Source organism: Haliotis asinina, chromosome 5, assembly GCF_037392515.1.
Source record: "Haliotis asinina isolate JCU_RB_2024 chromosome 5, JCU_Hal_asi_v2, whole genome shotgun sequence".
NCBI lineage: Eukaryota > Metazoa > Mollusca > Gastropoda > Lepetellida > Haliotidae > Haliotis > Haliotis asinina.
Genome location: NC_090284.1, coordinates 63,885,640 through 63,910,283, shown reverse-complemented (window position 1 = coordinate 63,910,283; position 24,644 = coordinate 63,885,640). Strand labels below are relative to the sequence as shown.

Below are 24,644 nucleotides of genomic sequence, written 5' to 3'. Positions count from 1 at the left end.
CACTTGGATCTACTTACTGAGATACTTGGATGTTAAATCAACATTTGTTTCTGTAAAATTTAAAAACTGTGTCCTTCTTTCTGGGTTTATTTATTTTCTTTTGATATTAAACTTGTACTAAAAGGTTATGTAATCAGTGGGTGTGTCATTGAGTATTTGTCAAAATATTAAAAATTCAATGCTACGTTCAAAAGTTTCATGTATTTACAGATGAACATCCTTCTAAATTGTACTGTTTTCTGCATGACAAAGTTCCCCAAACCCATGTATACCACTGATTCACAAACACACAAACACATAGACACACACACACATGCACACACATCAACGTGTACCAATATGTGCATGCATGCATGCATGCACCAATGCACATACCCACACACTCACTCATAGACATAAACGTTAATGTCATACATAATAGTTAGCTGATCAAAGAGTCAGAAGCAGAAAGACATTTCTTTCAGACTGAGCAAGTATATTACGTCATTAGATAATTAAAGTATATTTGACGTCATTAGATGATCAAAGCAACTTCATTGCCGACAGTTTCCCTATCTTAGCGATGCAGGAGCAACAAATATCTACAGCATTCCAAGCAACTCATCCCGAAAGTTTCAGCTGTACAAAGAGGACAACTGGCAGCCGCCTTTCATGTGAGCAGTCTACATGCTCATGAGAATTGCTTCCTTAACATTTACACCTTGAACCTCCAAATGTCATGACAGAAATAATTCTACCCAACTCGCCACCCTTCTTGTCTCCATCTCCAGTGTCTCAGTTCTGTGTTATTTCCCTTAGTTTCCCCCATGGATTAGTACGGACTCCAACTTGCCAATGGCGCTCACATGAGAAAGGGTGTCTCCTACATGATTACAGAGGGAGAACATTCACTGTAAATAAGCAGTTTCTCCAACATTTCCCAGACTAAAAACCGCAATGCCATGCCAGAAGAATAGAACAAAACAAAATATAAAGACAGAAACAGCGAACAAGGCAGACACATTCCCACATGTGTAACTAGAAGTGTATTGTGTAGTCGTCACTCTTTCAGCACTAATACAGAAGCATGTAAAATGTTCCAAGTTTCAGATCCTGTCCATGTTTCAATCAGTAACATACAGCTACTATGCTTGTCCTAATAAAGTAAGGCCTACTGCATTCTAATCTTGCATTTAAAAGTATGTGTACAATTTTTCACACCAGGGCCACGTGTTTGTGTGAATGTATATTTGTATGCTTGTAGGTATGTACATGTGTTTGTGTAGATATATGCGTGTGACAATGATTGTAGGTGTATTAGTGGACGTAGTTGTGAAACTATGTGTATGCTTGTAGGTATGTACATGTGTTTGTGTAGATATATGTGTGTGACAATGGCTGTAGGTGTATTAGTGGACGTAGTTGTGGAAATATGTGTATGCTTGTAGGTATGTACATGTGTACACATGCATGTATGTAGTTTTACATGCAAACGTGCACATGCATCCATTTTTTAGTGTGGACATGCACAATGAGTATTGAACAGTATCAACTCACTATCTCCTCATTACATCCCGGGATACCTGCCAGTTATAATCCCCCCTCCATGCATGTAACGCCCTGGGGCGTGGGTGGTGATGTCTGTGTTGATACGTGAGTGGCTCAGTGCATATTACTCTTTGTAATGCACACATGTGTAAACTATTCAACTGCCACCAGATCAGCAGACACGCACATGTGAGGACAAAAAAAAAAGACAATGTGGTATTCCAGCACTGTGCTGCAGGGTGCTTTCCCCGCATGGGAGTCAGTCACGATGCCGGGGATAATATGTATCAAGAATGAACAACCCTGACATCAGCTGTTTCAGATATATAGACAGACAATGGACCATTCACTTGCTTAGCCGTTTCACTCTCATTAAATTCAAGAATTTCAACATCCAGCAGAAAAATTTACCAGTTTAATTCCGTCCTTTGTTCATAGATTTTGTCAATTTGTTGTTAAAATGTGAAAGACCTGTAATTTATTACAGTTTCTCAGATGTGTTTGATGCACCAGTGTTCTGAGGTAAATAATGTTCCCCTAATGCTTGTTAATAGTTTTCGATGACCCTCCCAATGTCACAATGAAAATATTTCACGAGACCTCTTTCAAAAGCATTTTATAATTCGTTAGTAAATGCACGTTTGAACCTCTCTAAATCGGTGTGTTTTTCATGATCCTCCCATAGTTATATTTCGGGTGATACAAACACCCTCTGAGCAGCAACTCTTCTTCTTCAATATGGATAACTCCTGCACTGGAACAACCTCATGAAGCCATGGCTATGTCAGCTTATCACATTACATGGACACATTCCTCAGTATATCCTGGTTTATAGACCTTCCCATTAATGTTGCAGTAATAAACAAGTCAGAATTATCTAGGTCACCTTAAATTTTAGGATTCAAGATTGCCTGTGTTAAAATATCCATAAACAAATATTTTTTCATGGCTTGCTTAAAAATACAGAAGAACATGAAGGAAAAATTACATCTCCCATAGCGTAACAACACTGAAGGTCAAAAATGGTTGTCACAGCTCTCCTCCCTTACCCTGGTGTAACTGAAAAACTTATCAAAGCAGTATCAATCCCAACTCACTCACTCACACAATATTTGCCATTTTCAGCTGCCATGTTCAGTTGAGTTCAAAGGGGAATTTCTCTGTCTGTTTGACTTGATATATTGCACACATAACTCTATGCCATGATAACAGCATGATGTGATGCAATAAAAACCAAACATGACATATAATTTAATCATTTGTTGCAATAAATCACAGCCATTACATCTATTTGAACAAGATAATATCAACACTGGGGCTGCTAATGCCAACATTAAATATTAGCTCAGTGATCCAAGCATATCAGCAAGTTGGGATCTAACATGCATGACATGCCCACATCTTATAAGGCTGATTGACAGCGTGTTTGTGGGAGCTGTGTATATCCTACCAATCTTTGTGAACAAAAAGAAAATGTGGCCTATAAAAGTCACAGTGGCTGACCTGTATTATGTTGGCATTATCAGGAACATTTTATAAGAGTAAATGGCACTGGGGGTGGTTTTACGTCTTTACATTTTGTTCAAATCTCCCAAACCTCAACCCCATTCTGTAACAAAATTACATGCGCCCTCTTAAATACATGACACATTTTAAACCAAGACCCTTATCCTCATAATAAATGGCTAGTCCCTAAATGATGATCAAATTCACATCTGGAAGACATAGATGGGTGTAATTTTCTCTGTAACACACCGCCCTCACTTCCTCAAGTTATGGTTATTATAATTTTCACATCCTCATTCTTTCACTGCCAGCTGGGTCCGAGAATGTGCCCTAGTTACACTATACCCACATATTACAAGCATATAAACTTGGCTGAAGAATGAGTCAAAATGATGTTTTCATGATGGCTGTCATGGCGGCCATGTTGACAAATGGCAGGATTCAGACAGACATGTCAGGATTAATACTCCATCCCAAGTCTTACCTTAATAAGCATGGTAGTGATAGAGACTCCACATAAGCCTTCTCGGCTGTTTTCAAAAAAACATACAGCAGAATGGCTGGCCAGAATTGTGATTAGCATTCTTTGATTTATTTTGCAGTACAGGACACAATTCCAGACATCATTATTACAATGAAATTCAGTGTTCATGTCTGCGTTGGAATTTTGAGTTTGTGATATTCGGAGTAGCCTGCAATTTTCAATAGTGTAAGTTAAACATGGTGTTTATTGTGTGGAGACAAGAAAATATACTCAGCACAGATGAAGCTGTTTATGAAGTTCAAAGATATTTTGTACCAAATATATTTAGACCCATGCAAATGGTATTTTGGTTTATACCGCCTTTAATAGTATTTAAGTTATAACATAGTGTGTCAGTTAAATCTGAATTTGAATGAGGAAGCCATGAAGTTATTTGGAGGTTCAGTGTTGCATGATGAAAGAGCATTATTCCTGGGATTTGGACCCAAGCTCAACAAATCCAGGCAGTAGTAAGGGAGACAACTATCCACAGTAAACAATACAACACAGTGCTTCAGACCAATTGAGCTAAAGTTGCATGTGAAGATAGTGTAGTCTACTCACCAAGGGCAGTGAGACCAAGGCCAGTGTGTGCTAGAGATGACATGTCCCCATTGCCTGTGTTGGAGAAGGCAGTGAGGTTCTTCTCGGAGTCCTTGTCTATACCCAGGAGCAGCTGCCGCGCCAGGTACATGTTGGACGCATTGCGCTCAATACTTTTGACAATCACAGACTGAAATATAAATGATTACATTGGTGTAAACAATGTCAGTGACAAGACACATATAAAGACACATACCCACTCTCTCTTATACTCCCTCTCGCACAGAATTCACACACATTCACAGTTACATAGCAATGCTTTTGGCCATATTTGCACCATAGTTCTGTGTGATAAGGAAATGGAGAATAAACAAAACAACAATAATTAATACCCTAATCATGAGAACATTTTGCATATTTTGAAGAAGAGCTTGTTCTGAACGCCACTGCATAACAAAGATTTATCCCGTTGTATCCCCATAGTAAAGTTATGCCATTCAATGACATCAAGATATCATATTAGAAAGGTTCATTACAAATATCATTTTCACACATTGTGCCAGTGTGTGGAATGATCCTAGGTCTTCAGCATGACAAGTGAATGCTTTAACCACTTTGCATGACACATGACAAGTGAATGCTTTAACCACTAGGCATGACACATGACAAGTGAATGCTTTAACCACTATGTACGACACATAACAAGTGAATGCTTTACCCACTTTGCATGACACATGACAAGTGAATGCTTTAGCCACTAGGCATGACACATGACAAGTGAATGCTTTAACCATTCTACCCCACTGCATACTTCAAACAGAAAGTTACAGGGATGGCAACAGGTGAAAGTGATTTCAAGGGAAAATCAGCTGGGGTCCTGGGGTCCTGGGGTCCTGGGGTCCTGGATTGATTGATTTGCACTTAATCTGCAGCTTTGTGGAAAACTGAAATCCCCGAAGTTATCAGGAGGAGCATAAAAGACATTGTTACAAATTCTCTTTTTAATCATGAACTCTTAAACATCATCATTATTCACTTTTGGTGTATCAGACATAAATGTCCATGTAAACAGACACAAGTGAGTGAGCAAGATACTCATCTCTGTAGTAAAGGGTTCATTCATCACTGACTAATATACTGAGATAAACAAACAAAGGAAAATTCAAGTGTTCCTTTAATTATTTCCTGTCTTCATCACCAGCTGTGAATAGTGCTCTGGGATGACATGTGAGAATAAATAAAGGAACACTGCCATGAAGTGATGTTCCCTTACTTGTTTCCTCCAGTATATAGATACATCAGACCTTGCATAGTGATTACACCCTATGACTGTGTAACAGAACTTTCATCATCGACAGACATACATCAACAACAATGGTAATATCAGATTAATCACGATACATCAAACTTTTGCAGCCTGGTTACACCCTCCCTCCATATGACAAAACTTTCATCACAGATATTCAAATATAGCACATGTGTGAAAAGACACTGCATAAAAAATATCTTTATTTAATCAAACAACACGAATAAAAATATTTTTGAAAGAAAGCAAGCATGGATGAGGTGGGATTTTTTCTACATTTGAGATGTTGTGATGAATGAAACTTGCGAGTTTCAATCCAAACAAACATTCGTGCATTTCCCATGTTAGATCCAGGAGTTAAGCTTGACGTCTGCTTGTCAGTTTTACTTGGAAAAGTGAAGGATTTTGTCTTATCATCCAATACAAGATATTACTCACTGACATCAAATTTTTTCTCTGCTTACATAAAATATTGCTAGATATTAACGACAGTGATGGGCTATATAAACATGTCCAAGACTTAGTGATAAGATCAGACATCATTAAAATCTGGTTTTCAGACTATGCCAAACCTAACGTTAAGAATTAAAAAACTAATTCAAAAGGTACTTCTTTTTATTCTGAGCTATGGAATTTTTTTTAAGTTAAATAAAAAACCCTGACAGATTCATGTCATTTTGTTAAACAAGCCTAATCAGTGGAGAGGTACAGAAGCTCACCTTGAGAGATATGAAATGTGACTTGTCCAACACTGAGTTTTTAATGATATTCTTCTGTTTCTCTGAACATTTTGAAACATCTTTTATCACAGTGGAATGAACATGATGACAGCCTTGGAAAAATGTGAAAATTTAATTGCCGACTGTTGAAGGTGTTTTTACAATGTAATACTCAGAAGGTTTTAAACATTTTACTCTTCTTTTCAATGCAGGATAATTTATTCAAAATGTATATGAACATTAATATGCATTCTGAAGAAAGTAAATACTCAAATGATTTCACATACACTATTTCAGACACCTTCTTAGGTGACCATCTGTACTTCTTTTTCAAAATATAGAAACCCGAGTTCATCGTAAAGATGACTGTAATGGATACCATTTAAATGCTTGAAAGCAGTATGTCTAAACTGTTTGGCAGGAACAGAAGGTGATGTGAAGGATGATGGTGGAAGTTTTGCAAATGAAAAAATTTCTCCAATGTAGTCGCTTATATGTTAAACATGTTCTGGCAATATGATATATTGTTTTGAAAAAAGAATCAACAGTCATTAAGAAATGTAATAGATGACAACCAATGACAACGGTTCATTTTGACAATGTCAGCTTTACCTACAAAACCAAACTGAAACTGACTGCACTACAAAGTACCAGAAATATCACATCAAAGTAACCATGGTTTAAATTCTGTTTTACTGTTCAGGAAAATACCATGAAGAAGAACACATACAGTTTGCCATTTCGAGCTATCTTTTTAAAGAAATATGCATTTTGTTAATTTTAACTGGTTCTGGAATAAATCAAGACCTTGAGACTACATTTTCACAGCAAGAACACAGTTTAATTATTCTGGGCATCAAACATTGACCTATGCTGATCTATGGACAAGCTAAAATACCAAACTCCCTATCCAATGAGGATGTGTTTTTCACTTAACTAAACATGCTATTAATATGCATGCTGAAATCTGTAAAGTTCCAATTTTCAACAACACATGACATGTATCTGTAATGTGTTATATACGTATCACAAACATTATGTCATTCTTTTCAACAAATTCAATTTAAAACGTAATTTTGACAAACAAAATCAAATCTGCTTGAATAAACAAGTTTAAAATGTCTTTTTAAGCCAACACATCAATCTAAAGTGAATGACGGCAGCATGATTCTGCATCTGCAGAAGAAGGATGCAATTGGCACATTTGTACTTCAAGTGCCCCTCTTGCCTCCACCATCACTGGCAGGTAATTTATGTGGAATCACACATTCTACTTGAAAAACAGACACACATTCATAACAAGGTTTGGGATGTTTTTCCTTTATCTGTTAATTTGGAATTTCCTCCTAACAGTTCATCAACACAACTGACGCCATAAAGATAGCAACTTTTATTACTTTTAAAAGGCAGAGATTCATGTCCTCATTCTTTGGTATGGTAGTCATTTATCCTTTTGAAATTGTGAGATGTACTTGCAGTTTAGGATCTCCTACTTTCCATGTTACAGCACACATACATTCTGGAAGTTCTTTCCTCTGAATTCAGCAGCTCATCTGAGATTTTTTGCTTCCATTTTCACTTCCATTTTCGCTATTTAGACATGTTTCACCAGGTATCACAGCTACTAACCTGAAGAAGTTATCTAGTTATGTTATGTAGAGGATTATGTGCAACTAACGACAAGATGATAATGACACTAATGACAAGATGGTGGTAACACTAATGACAAGAAGTATTTCTGTTTCATAATGAACTTTTGTCTCAGCAACATTTCCACCATAAGAGAGTGGCCTGCAAATAATCAACACTGGACTAGGCAATTCAGTGATTCACATTGTGAACAAACCAAACCTGTCATGCAGTCAACCAAATGACTGAGCCTCAGTATCTCATCTATGAGTGAGTGAGTGAGTGAGTGAGTGTGTGAGAGTGAGAGAGTGAGTGAGTGAATATGGTTCTACGCCTCTTCTAGCAATATTCAAGCAATATCATGTTAGGGACACCACAAATGGGTTTCTCTCATTATACTCATGTAGGCTATCAAACCCTGATCTTTGACATGACTAGCGAACGTTTTAACCGACAGACTACACCACTGCCCAGATACCTGGGGACTAACCCCGAATTTCCAACAGTCCTTGCATTACTAACAGACTGACAAGACAGTAAACATGATAAATTACTTCAATATAGTTGTAACAATAAACTTTTCAGTGTCTATTTTCAAGTGTTGATGAACAGATCTTGCTTGATAATTTACACCCTTTTAAATAGTCTATGCTTTTTACATTTTTTAGCAATGCTTGCCATTGCACCTGTGTAGAAAGACAAATATTTAACAGTTATCACATGCTAACTAAACATTTAAAACAGAGCATATACATAAAACCAACTCCTGATCCAACAGCAAAATGAAAAGTTAAACAAGGCCAGACCAATTTTATTTGTTGCTTTACGGATACGCCTGCCATATTCTTTCATGAATAAGAAAAAATAATAACGTGAATTTTCCAAGCTCAAAAAATAAAATCCTAATGTTTTATTGCTCCAAAATGTAAACTTACAAGAATGTCTTTTGTTAGATTGGGGGTTTTTTTTGCCCCATATAAACTTCATAAATTACCCAGAGTAAAACACTTCGAGTATTTGGAAGGAATATTACTTTGATTTTATTTTTAATTTCTTCCCCTCCTGCCTTTGGGTTTTCTGAGGACAAAATTCTGTAAAGCAAGCAATAAAATTGGTCTGGCCTAAAGATGCTGTAAAACATAACCCTTTCCCATATCAGTTCCTGAAATATTTATCTACATGTCTATCATAATCTCTACACACCGAAATAAATGACAGGCATGACTAGTGTCGGACACATAAACACTCTCCCAGAGGTCAATGCAACTGTCACTAGCAATTACAATTAAGAAATTTATATGTAAGTGACATAGAGAAATTCCCCTGTTGATAAACCATGGTAATAAAAATGGTAGATAAATCATTACACTGACAAAATTGTCTTGAAGGTTTAATGGATAATTAGGAATAATGTTCTAGCATCTGTTGTTATGGGCAGATATTGTTAGCACAAACTTAAAACATACTGCATGATGTTTAAGAGATACTGACACATGTCAAATGGTTTACAATAATATTTCTTCCTAAGAGTGAATGAGTGAGTTTATTGTCACACCACTTTCAGCAAAATTCCAGCAAGATCACAAAGGGGGACACCAGAAATGGGTTTCAATCATTGAACCCATGTGGGAATCAAAACCGAGTCTTCAAGGAAGGAACACTTTAACCACAAGGCTACCCCACCAACCCAGTGGGGTAATGAAAAGTTCAGAGCAGAATAAGCCTCCTCACCTTGCTTGGCTGTTTGGGTTTGGGTTTCACACTGATGAACACATCCAGCTGCTCAGTCAGTTGTTGGACTCGACCTGGAACCATACACAAGAAGACAAAGTCATCAATGTCCCCCAACAGGAAAAACACACTTCATGAATATGTCTACATCTTATGATTATGTCTACTGTTTTGGAGTGTACATAGCAAAGTGGAAGGGGAGTATTGAAGAGTTTTTAAGTTCTGTTCCATAAAGGAGCAATACCACTAAATGCGGATGAGGCCAACCTTGTTGCCACAAAAACACAAAAAATATTTCATTCACAATTCCAAAACTACCAAAAGGCATCAGTTCACCACTAGATATGCATGTGTACAAAATTTGGTGAAGAAACAGTGAAAGGTTCTGTTCCAGGAAAGAGCCCTACCTCCAATATGAATCAAAGTCAAAACTGTTGCCATGGAAACGCCAGAAATTTTGTCTTCAGAATTACAAAACTACCAAAAGGTACTAGACTCATTTATGTGCCAAGTTTGGTGATGAAATATTGAGAGGTTTTAAATGGAAAAATGCGTTGTGGGGGCAATTTTTACATAGTTTCACAGCTACTCTGTTAAGTTCATTATCTGCAGTAATAAATAAATATTAGATTTGGATGTAAAGTTTCTCAGTAAAGTACAGATACTTCTTCTTTTCTGAGGTTGAGTCCCATCTGGGACTTACACAGTCAGTGATCTAACCCACTCAGCCACCATGGCTTCCACTGAATTCCAGATTGTGGACATTGTGTACTGGCAATAAGGTGCCTGAGTCCGATAATGTGAGTTCAAACCTGAGATAGGAATCAACCCTAAAATTACTTCAATATGAACTTTAGTGAAAAAGTTTTATTCCTAAATGTAAAATGAATTAAACGTGATCACTTTCAAAATTACATTTGAATGTTCATGCTCATTTCTGCTGAGATATAATTGGCCAAATTTGCCTCTCTACCAACATTCAACATGAGATAAACTGCACTACTCATGTCAACTCACACAAATTTGTTCAGGATTTATCAAAAAGAACAGAATTGCACTCAGTGATAACGATGATGACTATTTGGAGATGTTATGTGCACTTTCCGACACGGTGCACATTTCACACTTGAATATCCAAGAATGTATTCTTGTAAGAAATTACTGGAATTCACTAAAAATAATAAACATACCTTCATATTTTCAACAATAATACAAAATTAGCCACACTCTGATCCTAAAACAAACAATGATGAAATAATAACCCAATCCCTTGTACCTCCCTGACAAAAGTGTGACTCTTTGCACAGTTGATAACATACTAATTACCCACTGAAACACCAAGTGGCACATATTAGCCTCTCAACACCAAAACAAGCCAACAATTAATTCTTTGTACCAGACAAGCAATAAATCCTATATAAACATGCTTGTAGCAGCCATGGCCATTGTGTTTTTTCTGCTGTGGGCAATTTGCCAAGCCCTTGAGGTTATGGGTGGGTCTTAAAGCTTTTCAGATAAGATTTCTTGTCTCTACTGTTTAATTGCTGAATCTTTACCATCCTTTTCAATTAAAATCAAGTCTTTTTGTGAACAAGGGTCATCCCCTTATAATATATCAGTTTAGTTTGGGGCTGAAAGTATGTTGTTTATTACGAGCGATAAGATCACTGGTTGTAGTTTGCAAGACTTCTTTTGTGTAAGATATAAGATGTATATAGTGTATTAGCCATCATAATTCAGACACATTACACACATGGGATATTTATGTAATTGTGATAAACAGCATGTTTATCCTTGACATTTAATAACATTGTGAGATCTGTATAAACTGATATCAGACAACCCTCTGACTGCACCACATGCCACAAACATAGGAAACAAGAACCTAAATGTAACAAAATAATCATTATGTCCATTTAAGAAATTGAAAAACAGACGTTTCTGCTGGACAGATGTTTTACTCAAGGTAAAAGTGGCAATAATAGTCAAGATATATAACGCAGGCAACAACCATGAAGTAAGATGTCACATGTAATTCTGTAATTATCTTGTAGAATTTTACGTGTTGATACTTACATGCCAAATTCTGGTATCAGTTCATAAGGAGTAGGTGATAAGTTCTTCATGTTATAAGATTTCAAAATATTCATTAAGCATTTAAAACCACGAAAATGAAGACAAAAATTATCATGCATATCAAATGTATGTTATCATATCACCATGGAAATATCGATCAGCTGGACCCATATTTTAAACTACTGGTCATTCAGGTTAAACATACCCCATAGTTTTACATAACAATATCTTGATGTAATGGTCAAAACAACTGTCTTTGAAACAAGTCACTGTCAACACTGTCATGGATGTGATCATGGAAATATGTGTTGATGAGAAGATACTACATCTAAAGAGTCAAAATGAGGAATTTCTTATATGTGTAACTATGCTCTGTAAACTTGAGTCTATTTCAAGGTATCAATGGCAGTAATCTGATCTTAGAGGATGTTAATGGTGTAAGCTCTGATACATGTTCCTCTATCTTGCAAGAAATACAACTTGGAGGCAATAATCCAAAGTAAGAAGGATATCGGTGGACAGTTAACCAAAGCCTAGATAATCATTTTGTAGATTAGCATATTATAGGACCATGCATACCCTTGATTGTGGGTTCACTTCACATATGATGTTGCCTGATACTCCTTCTAGATTTTCAGCATCGTAACTGTGCTCATGGATTTCACCCAAACTATAACTATCTAACACCTGTGTCACTTCCTCTAAACATTGAGGTGACATGTCATGACACAACAGAAATCCTGTTAAAATGCCATCGAACCCAAATCACTCTCACTCACTCACTCACTCACTCACTCACTCACTCACTCACTCACACAAGCTTCTGCAAATATCTTCACCATACTAAAGTTATGAGTATGTACTCACATCCATCTTTTTTCTCAAAAGCTGCTTTTGAAAATGTTCCAGTGTTCATGGTACGTTGTGAATATTCAATCCCGAGCATGACAAACCAGTGATCGATATCATGGGCATTATGAAATGGAACTAACACTGATCAGTTGATCCATTTCAGTAATCTATTGAGACAAGCAATAGAGTTGTGGTGCTTCCACCTATTCAGATTTGCCATTGAAACAGAATATAACGACAAGTTATGAGTTGAGCATCTTCACCTTTACTTTTGTTCATCACATGTTCAACCACGAGGAACTTCCCATGATACTGAGAGTTGGAAATGGCCTGTGCAAATGAATGATATTGAGTCCCTACTTTCTTAAATGCTCAAAACCAAGCTGCACTGTAATTCATACTATCAGATATCAGATAATTCTGGGTTTTCATACCAGATATTTGGTTGTCTATTTTTGCTGATAAATTATATCTTGATTTGATTTTGGAGTAACAAATTCACTTGCAGCGAACAGCATTATTTTCATATATTTTAGAAAATACAAAAACATCGCTGAAAAACATACTATTACATGTAGACCTACCTTGTTCCAAATCTATGTCTTCTTTGACATCAAACATTAGAACTAAGGGGAGACAACCCTGAAAGGAAATTAACATCAGAAGATTTGATAAAGAATATGTGCAAAAACAATGGCAGATAACAACCGATTAAGTTATCATCATACTGTTACTCTGTCATCACCTGTCTGATGGCATGAGCAACCATAATCCATAACATTGTCATACAGTGAAAAACAATCCGCAAAGTCACACATTATATCCAGTTGATCATCAAATATGATTCACCGATTTAGAACGACCATGGCTATGAGATACCTTTTCTGACTCCTGAACCCGGAACCAGTTTTAGAAAATGGTATATCAGTATCTCTAGACCTCAATTCTCTCTCTGTATGATGCCTTTTTACCCTAATTTACTGATTTCTCACAAGTAATTAATTACACACTGTCAAAAGCTGCCGTACCAAAGTTGAAAGAACCTATGAAAGTTACCCAAGTCTGACACAACCATAACCTGTTGACTAACGAATGAATACACTAGAACCAAGCTTTCACTCAACACAAACATATCTGACGTCATCACAGATCATCACAACTGTATATCTAACAATTGATTCAACTTACGATGAGTTGTTGTCGGGCTAAGAACACACTTTCAATACTTCCAGTAATATAGACTGTTCCTTTTCGTTGTTGCGTGGCAGTGTTGGGGTCGGGGAAGTGTATGCTGGCCCCTGTCCTTTGCATGATCTGCTTGATGTTGACACCGGCACGGCCGATGATGAACAGGTGGTGCTGTTGGGCAATCTCCAGCTGCATGCTGACTGCCAGGGTGTTCTGGACACACAAACACACAATCACAGACTGACCAATAAACACACTTATCTTACCTCACATATACATGTCTCATTCTGATTGGCTGAGCACTTTTCTACTATTTTCAATGAACCCCAGTTACTAGTGAGTAACATTTTCTATGTAACCCGCTGGGAATGCAGAACTATGTGACTATGTGTCAGCAATTTTTTATCTCGAATAACATTGTATCATGTATGATATATGGAAATTACAAATGTTTCGTGACTGCAAATTGATGGAAGGGAGTTAACTCTAAATCTGTTTTTCTTCTTGTCTGCAAAATCTAGTGATGGCTACAAAATGTTCTATACCCATACTTCAAACAATTCAAAATCAACATTGAGATGCTCGGTAAGATAAATATGTTGTTCAATGATCCCTTTGGGCTGAGGGAACATAAACAAATATCGAGTGTATATCAACCAATGTTCCCCTCATGACCAGTGAACAACTTGTAATGTGACACTAGATAAAATATGATTCTTGCTTCATACCACAATTAGAATTAGAATTCAAGTCTGGTGACCTACAAATAATCAAGTCCAAGTCCAATAAAAACATTGGTGGACATTACAACCATGCATTCAAACCAAGTTCATGTCATGAAATCACTTGATCACACACATTCATTCATCTCTTTGTTATTTATTTGATGCTAATGGAACAACATTTTCAGACAACACCAAAACAGTACTGTTTTGAAACTAGCATTGCCATCATTTTGACATGCCATTCATGTATTGAACTAAACTTAACATTTTTCTCTTGACGTAAAAACTGACATTCACAGCATTAATTATACAAGGGGACTGAAAGTTTATCATTTATCCACTGAAACATTTATCTTCCGGAAATAAATTGAAATGTAAACTCATACAAAAACATGAAGACCACCAACAGACTAAGAATAAATGGATTTCTCTCACATGGACAAAAACATACACATTGCATGATTATCTCTGTCTTTCATTGGGTTATTAAGCAGAAAACATACTACGTAAAGAATACCCATTTTTATCAAAAACATTAACTTGAGTGCTGGAGTTTGTGTCATTTTTATGAGGACAGATAAAGTGCTAAACATATTTACGAGATATTTCTCCTTATAATAAGAACATGTCAGAATTTCAGGAATAAAATTGTCTGCACCATGGCACTTTGAAAACAGTCTATAAATAAATGCATCTCAAAACGCAGTCAATCTGATTAACAGCATATGTGAATCTTTCAAACAAAGCCCTTATTATGTGTTTCTTGGCGATGAAGTTTTTAATGACATCTTTTTACGCACACATTTAATAGGCTCATAAGCCCGTGCAAATGTTTAATGTAGCTTCAACGTTACCTCTGAAGGAATGTTATTCTTGCACAGAGGCTCCATTATCACTACCAGCTCATCCTCATGACCAAATAATCATATGGCCATATTACACCCCTCCACGGTTAACTGTGGAACCAAATATGGCGCTTATCTAACTTCAGATTCCATAACCTCCCCATGAGCTGGTTTTGCTTTTAGCATTTATCTAAAGTTAATCAACTGGATGCCATGTGTATTTATTCAATTACAGATCAAAACATGCCTTCTCAGATTAGGATGATTCTCAAAAGAAAACATTTATATTTTGACGATCTTGGAGTGGTTCAAATTTTCATTCCGTAAAATCAGCAGTGACAGCTTAGTGGTTATAGCAACTTTGCCATCCCAAACAATAATGTAGTTTATTTGTCATATGTGAAGCCGCATTTCTGGTGCAACATTGGTGACATTTTGCTAAAAGTGCAATGTTATCAGAACTCTTCAAAGCAATTATTGTAGAGGACACCTTTAATGACCCTACAGCTATACTTGTAAATGATCCAGCAGTTGCATCAGTGACCAGTAAAGGACACCAACCATCATCATCTGTATTTGCATAAGAGAAACTTAACTTACGCATCCAGTGAGCTGTTCCATCAGTTTAGCTGTGGCATCCTTGACAGCCTTGGCATTGTTGACAGAACCCCTGACGATGACAGTGGTGACATACATGCGGGGACGTTGCTTGAGGCTGACCTGTACGTTGTAGGTTTGTTGGAGGGACTGGATTGCCGGGGAGGAGGCATCTGGCAATGGGTGCAGCATCCCCGACACAGGCAGCTCAAACATAAACACTAGTGGCAGCAACTCCTGCAACACACAAGGTGGTCATCACTAGTGGCAGCAACTCCTTCAACAAACAAGGTGGTCATCACTAGTGGTGGCAACTCCTACAACAAACAAGGTGGTCATCACTAGTGGCTGTAACTCCTGCAACACACAAGGGTGTCATCACTAGTGGCTGCAACTCCTGCAACACACAAGGTGGTCATCACTAGTGGCTGCAACTCCTGCAACACACAAGGTGGTCATCACTAGTGGCTGCAACTCCTGCAACACACAAGGTGGTCATCACTAGTGGCTGCAACTCCTGCAAAAAATACGTCAAATAGCTATTGTATACAAATAAATGAACTCAATAAAATTCCACTCTTTGCCAGAAGGTATAATGAAGGCACAATGCCTTTTACAATGTGGTCAAAAGTGGCATATCTGGGAATACACCTTCTCCATAAAATAGTGTGTGTGTGTTTTTCGTTATCTTTTATTCAAATCTACGTTCTGTGGGTAAGGTACTAAAGGCTCAAATACAAATATGTAATGGAAGCAGAAAACACCAAATGAAATTCTCATCAAAAATTGATTTAAGCTAAAAGCAATGATAATGGAAATGAAATAATCAGTAGAAACATAGAAATGCACGCCAGTGCAGTTATATGCTATCAACTTTCTACTGGGTCAACATGGGTGAGAGAACGGGCAATCCCCACACTTAAACTATGGGGATTCCCCCTACTTGACGTGAGGCTCCAGAAGAATGGGGGCTACATGTTCTTATATTCTTTCTTGATTGCCGGAGCCTTCCAACAGAAGAATTTATTGTTCAGTTGTTTTGCTTGTTTGGTTATTTGGTCTCAATGCATATCACACCTACCATTAGTTGTGATTACTGGGACTGCAGATATACCTACCATGCTATCAGAGGCAAACTCATGGTAGATATGTTTGTATAATGACAGGATTTTGCTACTTGTTTCAGACAATATTGTTTGTAATTGTTTGACAGTCAGCTATCCATTTTCCGCTGAAGATTATATATTTAATACATCAGCATTAGCGTGGAAACCTTTACAATGAACTATGCAAATTGTCTTTTTGATGAGTTATGTCCCTTACGTGTGCCTGGATCTGGTATCCTCAGTTTGATCTCCCTATGATACATATTTTGTCAGACTACATCTATCTGTTCCCACAAGAAGTAAATGTCTATGACCCACTACAAGCCTTCCTCGACCGTGAAGCTGATACATTGTGAGTAACCAAATATTACGGGTAAAAGCACCGCATATATATTTATATATGTTACATAATTATTTCACTGCTGACATACAAAACCAATATGTCACTCCATAAGACTTGCTACTGATCAACATACAAGTCTTGTTTCTTCCTTTGCAAGAAATTAACTATATACATGGTCCAAACAGATACTTGTCCCTTGCCATGGTATTGATGGAATACTGCCAAAAGGGGCATAAAACCAAACTCAATCACTCACCAAAACAGATGCTTGGTGTACTTACAAAAGATTGATCATAAAAATGTTTCTGACCTTGTTGACAGAGTATGATTTGACCATGTTTGACATCTCTGTCCTTCATCATGCAGTCAATGTCATGGCTGGTGCCTGAGTCTCAAGCAGCCATATCACCAATTACAGTAATGAGTATGTCAATATACCCTGGTTCGACTCAGCTAACAAGAAACAGTTTCCTTGACACAATTCACTTACTGCTGCCTCATGCAATTGTTATTATCAACAGGAATACTGGCTATCAGACATGACAAATTGGCCAGTTGGAACTCATGCACTGCTCCACGTGATCAACATAAACTTTTATCAACTCTGAAGTTTTTGGGGAAACTCCAAATCATTATACAATTATTGAGAGGCTGTGTGGAAAGACTTGAGTGTATATAGCCACTAACAACTTCCAAGTGCTGTGCCTGTCAGAAGTCTGAAAGTGGTCCAATTAAAATGATGCTCAGTTAACTGTATGGGATGTTTTATATCAACATTTTCTGACTTGAAAATCTTTTGATTCTTCATAAACGTCAGCTGAAAGTGCTGATGAGCAAGTCGGAATTTATACCAGTGTTACATTGTTTGCCCAATGATATAACATACACTTAAATAATATACTGACCCAGTGTTAGATTTGGGTGAAATTTTGAGTGGGTCCAAATTGATGAAAATAATGTTTCTGGACCTCCAATGTTGAATAGATGGGCAGATGTAAAATAGAGGGGGTCCTCACTGAATTTGTTGAGTCAAAACATTCCAAAACCCTCTCTTGAGCCAACACTGCTGACCCTAAACCAACCAGTCCCTGTTTCACCCTGTTGATGCTGATTACCAAGCTGGTGAAAAAGAACTATCTGATATACTGACAAGTTACTTCTGCTGGGTGATAGTATTTTGACAATTTAGCTGTTGATTATAAGTATGATGACAGTTTAGCTGTTGGACATAAGTATACTGACAATTTAGCTGTGGGACACAAGTATGCTGACAATTTAGCTGTTGGACATAAGTATCCCGACAATTTAGCTGTTGGACGCAAGTATGTAGATAATTATCTAGACAATTTAGCTGTGTTGGAAGCTAGTATGTTGACAATTTAGCTGTGATGGATTATGGTATGTTGACGACTTCACTGTGTTGGATGGTAGCAATATGACAAATACTTTGCATCTATAGCAAAAATCATAAAAGTATAACTTAATCAAAAATAGGTAAATGCAAAACCATCAAAGTCTATCCATTATTCACCAAACCAGATAACATTTGGCAGATCACAAGGATCCAGTGTCTTTGAAGAAGTAACTGCTTGTCTGTTACCTGACAACTTCAACTTTACTACTCTGAGAAATCAACAGGACATGTTGACATGTTTACATTCATCTCCTTAGTCTCTTACAAGGTATATAAACAAGCAGGCAATATAAACCTGCTGCATGCTTAAACCTAAATCAAGAGAACTAATCCACTGGTAGATGGCAATCAGCCATACAAGATGTGTGCAAACACAAGTGCTTAGATTGCCTTATAAATCAACTGAGAGGACACAATATACCAACCAGCTTCAAGTATCTCAAAAGGAAATTATACTCATTGACACAAATAAGGGAACACATGTAAATAAAAGTGTTCCTTTATTTATTTCTAGAATTCCACCCACACTGCAATATATAACTTGAGAAAAAAACTGGAAAAGAATAAAGGAACACTTGAACTTTCACATGTTCCCTTATTTGTTTCCATCGGTATGTTGCTGTGTTTTTGCTTCAATCAGTAGCTGCAGATAATTTTAATAAATATACGGACAAAACATACTTGTGGGAGATGACTGTTGCTTTAAAATTAATAATTTCTTTCTCAATATGCTGGAAATAAGGAGTTTGTCTTCCTTTCAACAAAACAAACTGTGCCTCCAGAAAATGAATTTTTAAACGTTGTACTCGGGCAAAAAGCTTCATAGATTGTGACAACAAGTAGTGAGTAAGACTGTAGATAGTGAGTGTACATTCACTAAACTGCATGAAGAAATAAAGATGTGAGCATAACTCACATGTTATCATTTGCCTGAAAGTTGTAATCAGTTCTTTTCAACTGGCAACTTGTGGGTTAATATATACAAGTCCATCACTAGCTCATTACTTACCCTTATCTGGGCACGTGCTGATTCTACACCTCCAGGTTGGCCTGCTATAGACACCTGAAACATATATACACAGCACTGTAACACTGGTGTGCATACATCATGTATAGACACTTGGCTGAAACATATATATGTACAGCATTATAACATTGTCACACATATACCTGCACACACCTGAAACATACACATACGGCACTGTAACACTGGTGTACATGTATCATGTATACACACTAAGCTGAAACATATATATGTACAGCATTATAACATTGTCACACATATACCTGCACACACCTGAAACATACACACACAGCACTGTAACACTGGTGTACATACATCATGTATAGACACTTGGCTGAAACATATATATGTACAACATTATAACATTGTCACACATATACCTGCACACACCTGAAACATACACATATGGCACTGTAACACTGGTGTAGATGTATCATGTATACACACTAAGCTGAACCATATATATGTACAGCATTATAACATTGTCACACATATACCTGCACACACATACACATACAGCATTGTAACACTGGTATATATATGTACACACAACCTGAAATATATAAGTGTATGCGGCATTGTAACAATGACATACATATACCTAAACACAAACACACTGGTATTCGCAATAGACCATTGTGAATAATCTTTGTATATTTCAGCTTGGGACTGTATCAAAATTGGATCAATGAAGTGACAGTGATCACAGATGTTTACCACTTTGATGGAACCTGTCAACATGGCTAGGAAAAACCCATCAAAATGAGAGGGTGTGGTGGGTGGGATTCAAACCCATGAGCATTTGTTTTGGACTAGTTGAAAACTGCAGTACCCTGACATCTAAGCCATCCATGTTCAAGCACTACAACAAATCTGTAGTAAACAGTATGATCTTGAGGATGCAGGTTGGAACTGGTCTTCAGCAACCCATGCTTGTCCTAAAAGGCAACTTCAGGGGATCAGGTGGTCATCCTGGTTCACACACGTCATCACATCCCATTTGTGTAGATTGATGCTCATGCTGGTGATTACTGGATTGTCTGTGCACAATGTGTACAATGAACAGAAAGGTGGTGTTGGGTTCTGAGCCACATCACACCAACAGATGACAAAGCAGTGGAGCATATAAAACAAATAACTGATAATAAAACCAATAACTGATGATAGAACAAATTAGTTATAATAAAACAGGGACTCATTATTATGACATAATTCTGTTTGACTTGAAACCTGAACATTTTCTGTGTATTTAATATCCAACGTGAAATCATAGGTGGATCCAGAGTGGTGTGCACTGATGAAATTTTGTTAAATGACCACTGAAACACAGGTGAAACTGAAGCGTGCATCACCACTTTTCTCAATAGTGTGCATCCCCCTTCCGCTAAAAAGCAGTAACTGCCCCTGCAAATACATGTGTTTGGAGAGTTTGTGACATAAATCTAAACACCAGGCTGCACAGAGAGATGACTAGTCAGAAAGAAGGCAACATCAACCTTACAAAATGACATGGTGCTTATAATGACAGTTAGAGTAAATCAGGTATTGCTACTGTGTTATGAGTCAAGAATTCTTCACCTTTTTACATTCATCTTATTCATACCACTTGCCTTCAAAGTCGATGTTATACTGGGGCATCTTATTTATCTCTATCAGACAAAACATTGACATTTCCTGAATAAGACAACTCTGTATGCCACAGATTGTTAAATTTTCAGATTCTAGTACTTTTGGTGTATTGATTCAAATTCACTTTCTCAGAGTCAGGCACATAATCACCAGCACACAAAGTCAGCTGTCTAACCCACTCAGCCAGAATGCCTGTCACACTTGATCCCAAACATAACATGGTAACGCTGACCACTTTCTAAATGGCACTGTGTATTGGTATATGTGGTCTATCTGAAACAAGTCCAGAAATGTCAACTGTACGAGTATATGCATCCATACTGTAGGTCACAGAAGACAGACGAGTAAATCTATCTATCACTTTTTCTCCCCAAATGTCTCATCCATTAATCTTCATAAGACATTCCTTCTTCAGTATCATACACAAGCCATGATGAATACATACAGTCTCAAGGTACAATGGATACCTTGATAACTTCAGACTACTTATCAAAATTTTGAGTTTTGACTCTCAAATCTCAACTCACAGCTTTCAAAATCTCAATCTGTCAGGCTGTTTGTACACTAGGGACATTCTGCTCATCTATTCCTTTCTTTCAATATGATATCTGCATTCCATGATAGTTCACTGGCGAAGTATAAATGCTAGGGCTCATTAGAACCTGAGAATGTCAGTGTTACTTGAAAGTTGAGTTGAACAAGCAGGTACACTGATGAAAAGGTCCCATGTTTATAGCAGGTAGTCAGGATAGAATCCATCAGCATCAACCTCACTGCTTATCATCATTCACAAGTTGTTTACTTTCACCCACACTACATTGCCTGTGCAGATTTTTCTATCATGTCTGAAGAAATAAGTATTTGTGATGTGGAGTTATCCCATGGAAGTTTTTCTGAAACCTGTTTATGCCTCACTGCCGGCTTGCAAGACAGCCAGACTCATTGTGTGCTCACATTCCACTGTACAGTGCTGTTCTGTGGAGCTGCAAGGTAGAGGAACTTGAGTACCATCACCTATACAGACATGTACAGCATGTGGATGAAGGGTTGCTGACAAAAAGAAACCACATGGTATCTGATGGATAGACACCATCAGTAATATCCAACTGGTCTGCAACTCTGTGCAGACAAGGTGTTATTTAACAAATGGATTTTGAGGGATGGTCTGTGTTGTCTGTTACGAGTCTAGGACCAGTGGACTGGTGGTTGTGACATTCTCTGTCATGTGTCTGACTTCCTCCACAATGATACTGCTGAGACAGTTATATCCCATCTTGCCAACATCCTAATACTTTCAACTTGTCCTTTTTTTGTGTGGAAAACAGACATATCTGATACAGTTGTTCTCTAATACACTAGATCCTCCCTGCCTCCATCCATCCATCCCAGAATGTTCTTCTCCAATAATACACCAACATGACACAATGCTCTTCTCCATATACACTGACATACCACAATGCTCTTCTCCATATACACCAACATGACAGAATGCTCTTCTCCATATACACTGACATACCACAATGCTCTTCTCCATATACACCAACATGACACAATGCTCTTCTCCAACAGACTGACATACCTGATTGCTCTTCTCCTGGACACTGCTGCCTCTGTTGGAATCAGGGAAGTGGATGTGACAGCCGGTATCCTGCATCACCTTCTTGATGTTGTTGCCTCCCTTGCCGATCACGTGGGAGTGCTCCGTGTGAGACACGTCCATCTTCAGCGTCACCCGATTGCTCTGAAACAATAATTTTCTGTATTAATTCCTTGTCACTTGGATCAAGAAGTAAAATTTTAAATTTTCAAGCACCGAAATGTTTGTAAAGCAACCCCAGGAGAGATTCCAGGAAGCATATCATTCTGCGTCTCATGTCTTCAACAACTGACAATAAGAATGACCTGAAAAACAATGGCATTTACCTATACATCATAAAAGAACATATAATGGTGGATACACCTCACTGTTCCGTATGTCCAAGTATTTTGAACATAAGATACACAAACACTACAATCATAAACATTACAGGCTTTTTTTTTAGTTTTGATAAACAAATTGATCCTTGCCATGATACCATGGAAAATGATACCAGGGTAAAACATATGGAGCATATTCCACTACAGAGGGGAAGTAGTATTAAGTGTTAAAATACAGAGAATACAGTCAAGAATATTCAGTTCATGTCCAGCAAACAAATGTAAAAGACTACCATTGTCCGAAAAACTGTGTATAGGGGTGTCATTATGTGTTACCTGTCTGATTGTGTCATTATATCTAGACACAGAAGATAGTCACTCTGAATAATGCTTACAATCATTGATTTGCTGCACTGATATCGAGATATATCTATGATCATGATGAAATATCTGACATATTGCTATTGAAGACTTAAGCAACATCTGGAATACCGTTCTTTGTAAAGTTAATTACCTCGCAGGTACCAAACAATGAATGATGTGTTTACTTCAAACGTAAGTACATAAGGTCTTTGATGTCTATCAATCGTATGTCTGTGGTTCCAATTCTGGTGTTTTAGTGACAGCAAGTTACAAATTATATGTACAGCTGAGTACTAAACTGTCATCTAACACATATGAGCTGAATATCTATCACCTCCGAGTACAGAAACTGCCACTGCATGTGAATGTGTGTCTTATGTTGGCGTGATTGATATGTCAATGCAGGTGTATGAGCATTGTATGTCTGATATCACAGGCGAGCGTGTCTTATAGTGCTATATGTACTGTTTTAACAAATCTTACCACTTGTCTACTATAAGTTGTTCACTGGTCACGAGGGGAACATTGGCTGATGTACCCTCCACTATATTTTCTCTGAACCCAGAGGGCAAGGGGAACATAAACAGACATTGAGGGTACATCAATCCGTGGGCCCCGAGGCATCAGTGATCAACACATTTATCTTAACAAACACCTCAACATTAATTTTGAATTGTTTAAAGCACCAGTGCAAAACTGTTTGTAGCCATTGCTAGACTTTGCAGACAACACAAAAAAAAACCCAGATTCATAGTTATCTCCCTTCCATCAATTTGTATTTGCAAAACATCTGTAATTTCCATACATCACATGTGATTCAGTGTTATTCGACATAAAGAATCACTGCTACTAAGTACCAAATGAGTTGGGCATTCCCAGCGACTTACATAGAGATGTTACTGGCTTGTAAGCAGGGTACACTGGAAATAACAGAAGAGTGCTCAGCCAATCAGAAAACAACATCTATGTGTGAGGTAAGATAAATATATATATAGTTTCCTGCATATTTATTTGTACCTTATGCACCTGTGTCACTATAACCTCTTCCACATGTGTATCATGACACACTGGTCTTATCAGC

At 37.4% G+C, this 24,644-nt stretch overlaps 1 protein-coding gene across 1 annotated transcript in view; it reads right to left on the bottom strand.

Annotated features, from left to right (window-relative positions):
* LOC137285036 (protein bicaudal C homolog 1-B-like) overlaps positions 1-24,644 on the bottom strand; it is a 106,120-nt gene that overhangs the window by 12,507 nt on the left and 68,969 nt on the right. The window contains exons 5-11 of the mRNA XM_067817219.1: positions 22,863-23,024; positions 19,640-19,693; positions 15,771-16,004; positions 13,601-13,813; positions 12,997-13,054; positions 9,485-9,558; positions 4,121-4,289 (exon numbers count right to left, since the gene is read on the bottom strand). Coding sequence (XP_067673320.1) covers positions 4,121-4,289; positions 9,485-9,558; positions 12,997-13,054; positions 13,601-13,813; positions 15,771-16,004; positions 19,640-19,693; positions 22,863-23,024 — 964 coding nt within the window. The remainder of the gene's footprint in view (positions 1-4,120; positions 4,290-9,484; positions 9,559-12,996; positions 13,055-13,600; positions 13,814-15,770; positions 16,005-19,639; positions 19,694-22,862; positions 23,025-24,644) is intronic.